The 8,195-nt window shown below is 41.8% G+C and overlaps 1 protein-coding gene across 2 annotated transcripts; it reads right to left on the minus strand.

The window, feature by feature from the left end:
* Positions 1–273: 273 nt before the first annotated feature.
* LOC122824994 (echinoderm microtubule-associated protein-like 1) lies at positions 274–7,922 on the minus strand. 2 transcript variants are annotated; one of them, XM_044106008.1, is made up of 7 exons: positions 7,586–7,922; positions 3,678–3,869; positions 2,617–2,749; positions 1,992–2,093; positions 1,468–1,502; positions 1,283–1,309; positions 274–1,014 (listed from the first exon to the last, which is right to left on the minus strand). In XM_044106008.1, the coding sequence occupies exons 1-7, from the start codon at positions 7,725–7,727 to the stop codon at positions 740–742; spliced, it is 906 nt and encodes a 301-aa protein (XP_043961943.1). In that variant the 5' UTR covers positions 7,728–7,922; the 3' UTR covers positions 274–739. The 2 variants fall into 2 exon arrangements, with proteins under 2 accessions (XP_043961943.1, XP_043961942.1); XM_044106007.1 differs by lacking the exon at positions 7,586–7,922 and adding an exon at positions 4,309–4,566.
* Between the last annotated feature and the right edge of the window lie 273 nt (positions 7,923–8,195).

Consider the following 8,195-nt stretch of genomic DNA (forward strand, 5'->3'; position numbering starts at 1 on the left):
ATCACCTGTTTGGGTTGTTTTACCTTTGTTTACCTTTGCTGTGGCACATTACTGCCGCTGTAGTTTCTAAACGTTGGACTAATTACCTCGTTCGTTTGTGAGTATACGTCATTCACAACAAACATCAAATAGAACAAATATATTTCAGAAAATTTTAACAAACAAATGGCTTCTACCGCGATAATTATGTGAAATTAAATTAATCAAGGTCCATGTTGACCGGTCCGCAATCATATAAAGGTTGGGAACCATTGCTCTACGAGACACCTCACACAGAGATCAACACTTTTTATTGTCTTTTCTGAGTAAGAACAGACATTTTCATGTGGAAACTAACATCAAACACACAAAAAAGACATCGGCGCACACAGATAATCCAGTCGTCATGACAATAAGTTGCTTCCTCATGTACGTCACTGAGAGTGCTCTCATAGAGGAGGCAGAAGTTCAGGAAAACGATGCACAGATCTAAGTACGTGACCAGTAAAGCTATCGCTAGGATGTGATATGCAAGGAAACTAAAAAGGCAGAAAAATGTTCAAAAGAAAAAAACATAAATCACAATACTTGATGTAGCCAGATGGGTTAGTTACAGGTAAGTGATTTGTTGAGCCTCTTTAGGAGTTTTATTAATTCAGTTGCAAGGAGATTGCCAGAGAAATGCCGACAGAAATTTGAAAACTGAAATCTCTAATCAGCATGAACTTCTTTCAAGACAAGTTGGGAGTGTCTGTCTGCGTCAGTAGCAAATCTGAAAGTATTGGCTGGGCGACTTGACCGGGCTAATGTAGCTGGACGTTTCCTGCGCTGAGCTCTGGCCCGTTACGGTTTTCTGGAGGTTCAAGGTGAAGGTCGGGGTTGACTTCTTTTTCTGCGGCTGGCTGCCCCTCTTGGTCAAAGGTGGCCCGGGGCCGGCCACGGGCCCCTTGTAGGCGGGCACCGCAGACGCCGACTTGGCCTCCTCAGAAGACCCAGTCTTTCTTGCGAGGGGACTCAGGTAGATCTGCATAGTCACTAAGTGAAGTGGTGAAATGTGGCGAGGAGGCACAGAGATCAGACAGGGGGGGAAAAAAAGGACATTCCAGGCGGTGAAAGAGAGAAAATGGGGAAGAAGAGAGACAGAAATGGATGCAAGAAATGGGGTGATGGTGCACACAGTTATGGTATGATGTGACCAAAAAAAAAAAAAAGAAAAACAAAAAGAAGAGCTCACACACAGTTCTGTTAACTACGACGGTTTCTTCTAAACTAAAGTTTTTTTGCTCCAAGAAACAAAGCCTACCTTTGCAATGTGTCACCCGCCTTGTTCCTGCACCAAAACACCACAGACAGAAACATTGTTAATTCTGAGACATGTCTTTGGAGTCAATTTTTCTTCTATTTGTCCAGCGGCGCTGTCATTTTATTGGTATATATAGATTTTTTTCCTAATCAGACAATTAAAAGCACACAGGAGTGTTTCCTTACCTACGCTCCCAGCAGGCTCACTGGATTTGTTGCTTCTGGGTGTGTTGACACAGAAAAACGAGGAACAGAGGAGAGAATTGGTGAAAAGAACAGAGAATATCAGCAAAAAAAAAAATCAACCCGATTAAAGATTGTCTCATAGATGTTACAGGAAGAGACAACAACAACAGCAAATTTAAGAAGAGGGAAGAAAATGGTGGACAGAAAACGATGCAAAGTTTCCAAAGATGTATTTTTAGGAAACACTGTGAAATGTCTGGTGTGAACTGAGGCTGCTGTGTTCAGAGCCTCCAGGACAAAAGATTGATCAGTTCTTTTCCCCGCTCACTTACTTAGATTTACTGTCTCCCCTGAACCCCACACTCTTCAGATTCTTATTTGTAGAAAACATTTTGTGCTAACAATGTGCCCTTGAGAAAGTTTCAAGTAGGACGCAGGCTTTTTGGAAAGCCCTGCGCTTGCCGTAAGAGATTTCTGGCTGCAACTCAAATGGCATGCCCTCACAATGACTGATACTCTCTTACTCTTCGGGAACTTTCTTGCAGACCGAGGCTGCAGACGCGGGTCGCGGCTTGGTGACCTTACATGGACTGTCCTTCGCACTGCCTGGCGGGCTCTTCACACCGCTGGAGACAACAGAAAGAAAAGCCCAACAAAAAAGAAGTGACGTGAAATCCCAAGAAGAGGGGGTGAAATCAATTTGTGGTTGCTAATAAGTATTTCTCTCTTCTTCTTTTTTTTTCTACATCCTAATTAGACACTGAAAGCCTTAATTGAGTGGAGATTTACCTCTCTCTGTGTAATTATTCCAGATCAGCACAGATACGGCGAGAGCAGATTGAGGTACAGCGGAGAGAGGCCATCAGGCTTTTCTGACTAACACTATCTAATGTCAGTATCGCTTGAAAGGTAATTGAGAGGAGGAGGTTGCTGCTTGGAATTAAAGGCCAGCGTAGGGGATAATCACAGAGCCTCCGTGTGCGGTGGCTCTGAGATAATGAAGGGTGTCTGCTGATTGCACCTTCCATAATGAAGAACGAAGCCTCACTCTGATTGGGGCACTTTCGAATCAGTGATGTATGCTGCAGCTTCCTCTCTCTGCCCTAATTGTGTTCATCATCTTCATCATGCTGCTCTGAGCTGCTTTACCTCAGAGGCGGCGGCGCGGGGCTGTAATTCCTCGCCGTGGCGCTTGAGGGCACTGTGGAGCTCTTTTTGAGGGAAGTAGAGCTGGAAGTCGCCATGGAGTTTCTGGGGGGCAAAGCCAGGGAGACAGGCCTGGCTGCGGAGACACGGACATCTCAGGTTATCAGCGAGGAATAATTATTCAGTTTTCGATTTCAAATTAAAGGTAAATAGTTTGCAGGTAAGAATAACCTGCAAAAACAGAGATTTAGAGAGACCTCGAGGGCAAATGTACAACAGAAGAAAAATGATACAGTACACTTCTTGAAAATGAGTGATGAAAAGAAATCCGCAACTGATAACGGTATTTAAAAAAAAAAAAAATGTTATGTGTATTTTGTGCATAAAAAAGAACAAGAAATGACAAAAAAAAAATGTGACAAAACAGCTCTAGTGTGTCATATTTCAAAATGATGCTTGGATAAGTTTGGCAAATATTTATTGATTTAAATGTGAATTAGTTTCAGCTATTAACTTTCCCCAATAAGTTACAATCATTACTATTGATTATAAGTGTTTATTGCAGCATAGAGAAACATTGTTTTAGAGAAACTTTGCTCAAACTTTAACACTATTTCTACCATGATCTAGTTACAAATGCAGACAAAAGTACACATTTTTGTATCAACGTGTATAAACGTCAGCACTTTTGGCACAGGAGGTAAAGAGATGTCCTGTCTTATTGTATGTGTGGTACGTAGGTTTAAACATTGGTCCTGAACTGTTCCATTGTATTGGATGAGCAGGTCAATTTGAGGCTTTTATGGAGAGAGGGCCTTAAAGAGACAGAAGTTGAAGCCATGGGTTTTCAATAGTGGACACTTAATATTTCAGGAACGTTTTAAAAAAAGGAGCACATTCTTTAATCATGGGAAAATGTAGGAATCCTTTTAAAATGGGATTATGAGCTTGCAAATACATGCTTTGAAAACTAGAGCTCAGTGCGTTTCAGTCCCACAACAGTTTGTCAATAGACAGCAACCTTTAAAGCCTTCATCTTAAAGACCAAACGCGTCTCTGCTCACCTTTGGCGCCCAGCGTTCTCCTTCCTGCAGCGGCAGCTGCCTGGTGCTCTTCAGAAATGTTGAGCCTCTTGAGGACGTCAGCCAGCGCCAACTTCAGCAGCTGGATCTCGTCCTCCTGCATCTGCATCCTCTGCTCCAGGTAGGTGAGCCGGTCGGCCACGTCCAGGCCGCTGGCTGCCGAGCTGCGGTCGTCTGAGAGGAATCAGGGAGAAAATGAACTTAAGATTGGACGCCCAGAGAGTGAGCAACCTTTAAACTGACTGAATGAGGTTGATGCATGTTCTATCATTTGTTATGTCTCACATAGCAAATCAAGATAGCGACCGCATGCAAAACGTCTGTTTGACCGAAATAAAATTCAAACTTGCAGAATTTATCCTGAAGACTTTACCAAATTACTTTGCCATGAAAAGATCCATAAAGGAAAAGGTTTAAGACATAAAATCCCTTAATTCAAAATGGCTGTTTGACTAAAATCTGGACAATGACTTTAGTCAAAGCTTTGGACTGTACAGCTCCTCAACACTGTCAACACCCAGCAGCACGGAGGCATCAATAACATCAAGCAAAATGTCTTTCCATCGCCGTCATTTTTCTGCTACAAATTCTTGCTCAAGTCAGAGGCGGGTACCATATGAGCTGCTGGATGCTGAAGAGAAGCTGGGGTATCTCTGCTGCCCGCTGGCTCTGTCCTCAACCAGCCCAGATGTCCTCCTCCTCTTCTTCTCCTCTCTCGAATAAACCCTCTCAGTCCTCTGCACTCCTCTGCCTCCCTGTTGCGCCTCCATCTTATCGTTTACCCACTAAGGTCTCATCTCCCTCATTCCAGTCATGTGGCATTTACAGATTGCTGCTTGTACGGTTTTCAGGTTCCAGCATCCAACTGTCGCTCCAGCTAAAGGAGGGTACCGCCGTCCCGGTGCCTGGCTCACTCTAGGACTCGATGGTGATTTGGTGAGGCGTTAAGCCTCCAGCTCAGGATGTGTGTCTATAAAGGTGGGGGTTGGTAATGCTTAAAAACTAAGAAGTCATCCAATTCGACCTGAATTGTCCCTGCAGACTTGCATGAGTCTGATTGTGTGTGTGTGTGTGTGTGTGTGTGTGGGAGTGGAGAGTACAATGTTAATCCCAATCCCAAAGTTAATCTCTTTGACCCCGCCCACACAGATAATCCCATGTCACTATATGAGGGAGGGACAAAGTAGAAACATCAGAGCTAGACCTGAAGGTACATTGCAGAGATGTAAACAACTTGAAATTTCATGTCACAAAGGTTTTTTGAACACTGCATGGTCATGAAGGGGAGAAACATAAACATGTAGAGCATGTTCTCATTGATTTGGGTGAAAAAAGAAGCATAATTCCTTTTCCATTGTGATTTTTCACAATGATTTGACTCAGGGCTAGGTTTTATCTACAGTTGCTAAACAGTAGCAAATCCACTTTGTCACCAAAGTTCTCAAACTTTGGAACAAAGACCACCCGGTGCTTGGGGTAGTGATTTACAAGATATTTTTCTTATTAATTGTTTTCAAACTAAGTACATCTAAATTGTGATGAAGAGGACAACGTGATGATCAAACCCAAATTGACTGGATTCCAGTAGTGTGAAGAGAACTCAGGTGGGCTAATTGTCCTGTGGTCACACTAACTACTACAATGGACCCCCGGTATCCATTAGGCTTAGCAACTGACAAATAGTTAAAATTCATAAATTTTTTAATAGCTCAGATAACCAATTATACCTTAATTTGTATTTATACACACAGTGGAAGCGGTGTTAGCACGAATGTTGAATGTAAAATCTTCAGTCTTCCATTTTTACTTACTTACGGATACAGCCAATCAGCACCAAGAAATAATTATTGGCACTCCTGGATTGGCTGCTTTACAAACGCCAGCAGGTAGCATCCAGGAAGTTTTGAATCAAGCATTTTATTTCATTTAAAAATATGCCCTACAAAACAGGTGCAGGCTGCAAACAGGTGAATCTGTGAATACTGAACAGCCAATATGTGTTACAGAATCATAACCTTTTATGTCTCCAGTGTAAATTATTATTATTATTATTATTATTATTATTATTATTATTATTATTATTATTATTATTATTATTATTCTGTACCGCACCTAACACAAAGTTTTATAATATCAGCTTCGTAAAACGTGGACCTTTCAGTTACTTTTTATACTGAAAAATGTAAGCTTGTCACTATTAATGTAGCAAGAATATTTTCTTAGTAGCTTTTGAAAAATGTCGGTATTTACCAAGGTGGTACTTGCTATAAAAAAGTTCGACATTATTAAACAAAAAGTTTAGTTTGACAAGAACTACATCTGGAAACTCGGTCAGCGACGCCCTGAAGGTTGTTAGCTAAAGTAGCTATTTGATGTTTAAACAGAAAACTGAATATTAAAACTAAAATAAATTATTGGATGCATAGTTACAGAAAATGGATAAAAGTTTGGTTTATTTTAAGAGCATGTGCTTACAACAGTAATAAAGAGATAAATGTTAATTATTTCAAAACAAAACAAAACAAAGTTAGTTAAAAAGCTAGCTAAAAGTGTTCGCTAAAACTCCGCTAAGATTTCAAGTTTAAAGAAAACATCTAAACTCCGCCAAAGTGCTACAAGTAGATTTTTTTTTTATCCAATAAATAATTTGTACAGAAAAATATCCAAAAATAACAATAACACTCGAATAAAGTCGTGTGTGCATAAACAGACATGGTTCATTGCTAACTGAAAAAATGTAATTACTATGAAGAGTCAGATGTTAGATCGTATTATCCTAAATGTTAGAAGTCTTTCTATCCACCCTCTTGGTGCCACTTTTTAGACGCAACGTTTTCCTCCTAATAACAATAATCTGCTGCGTATGAGGACTTCACGTATAATTACTAAAGCATTCAGCCAGCAGTAATCTGCCTCTCACTGAGGGCTGTGATCCTCTGCTGGCCCGTGATCTCCTGTGTCTGTTCCTGTCCTGGCCGTGACTTCATCCTCGTGCCACGTCCATACTCTCCATATGGGATTGGGATTAGAATAGCACAATAATCCTGCTGCTGTAAAAGAGAATTAGTGAACCCCGAGCTCAAACTCTGCTCTATAACTCAGCAACAAATAGCATATGGTCTTGCTTCTCGGGTGTGTTTCCTGCAAACGCAATCACGAATGCATTTAGGAAGAGATGTAAACATTTGGGCACGTTGGTTTCCTTTAAAACTGAGACGCAGTGAGTGTTTTAATCCCCGTTTGCAGCTGGTGTAATTTAAATGACAGAACATCTGTCTTCCCACATCAGCTCTGCAAAAAAAAGCCAAAAACAAAACAAAACAAAAAACACAGACGTAGGCAAGAATCCTTCATATATCATTTCACTGATATGCAAATCCTGGACATGTTTCAAAGTCATCTCATCTGACACAGTTTCTTTAGCTGGGTGTGGCACATGAGACGAGACTTATCAACGAATTAATATGCAGAGTATGAAAATGTCAGGTATTTTAGGGTGCTGATATAAATCAATAGTATATATCATATATATATATATTAGCCATATTCAAAGTAGAAGTGTTCAATCTGCTCTGTTGAGGACTTGAATTGCAGGAGATTTGAGCATTTCACTTTTCACCTTTTTAAAACCCACGTGTCCTTCTTGAGTCCTCCTCTCTCTTTCCCTCTGAAGAATCACAAGTGCAATAAACCAAAAATAAAAACTTCCAGCCACATGCGCGTGCAACTTTTGTCAGTATGAATACATCGTCTCTCGGTCTCTTTGACAATCCCGGAAACAAACTGAAGTGGCTGATCTCACGTCCTTCCACGGAGGCGCAGGGGAAGGAACCAAACGGGCTTCATTTATCTGACGGACCTGAATTCCCTCAAACCCTCTCAGTTTTTACCTGTCATGAAATCAGTGTCGCTGTGATAGCTCTCCTTCAGCGAAGGTGTCCTCAGCAGGCCCTGGGCCGTCTCCTCCATCTGCAGGTTGTGGTCGTCCAGCTCCTCCATGCTGGCGTCCTCTTCTGCTATGATTGCCTGCATGTCCCTGACTGAGGATGCGAGATTATGTTTGGTACGAACTTCACTGGAGAGCTGATTCACCTTCCCGAGTCCAGCAGTGGTTCCCACCTCCTGCTTCCCCGTCTCCTCACTGTCACCTAATATCCTCTAAGAAGTATGAGCACAGGGTGATGTCACTCAAAGGACAGATTAAAGACCTGGTAATCCACCTGAAGCTCAAAAGGAGGATAGGAGTGTGCAAGAGTCTTTATTTTCTTAGTAGGTGGAAAATGTTGGGGGGGGAATGACAAAACAAACTCTCCCGTCAAGCGTTCCAGGTGCAAACACACAACCGCCGGTTCAAGGAGGCGCCGAAGGGTCCTGACCTCCATCCTGAAGAACAACATTCTTCTGATGGAAAAATGAAACGTGGCAGAGTGAGGCTGGAGAATCTGCTGTTGCATGCAAAGTTTCCAACAAGCACACAGTCACACACTCCCCTTAAAAGAG

The sequence above is a fragment of the Gambusia affinis genome, linkage group LG22 (genome assembly GCF_019740435.1).
Source record: "Gambusia affinis linkage group LG22, SWU_Gaff_1.0, whole genome shotgun sequence".
Classification (NCBI taxonomy): Eukaryota; Metazoa; Chordata; class Actinopteri; order Cyprinodontiformes; family Poeciliidae; genus Gambusia; species Gambusia affinis.

What these genes read in the sequence shown, in the direction of transcription:
- LOC122824994 (XM_044106007.1), bottom strand. Translation starts at nt 4,465, where the DNA reads ATGGAGGCGCAACAGGGAGGCAGAGGAGTGCAGAGGACTGAGAGGGTT. An exon ending in CCCGCGCCGCCGCCTCTGAG is followed by an intron (nt 2,094 to 2,616) that starts GTAAAGCAGCTC and finishes TGTTGTCTCCAG; the next exon opens with CGGTGTGAAGAGCCCGCCAG. An exon ending in TGCAAGAAAGTTCCCGAAGA is followed by an intron (nt 1,503 to 1,991) that starts GTAAGAGAGTAT and finishes CAACACACCCAG; the next exon opens with AAGCAACAAATCCAGTGAGC.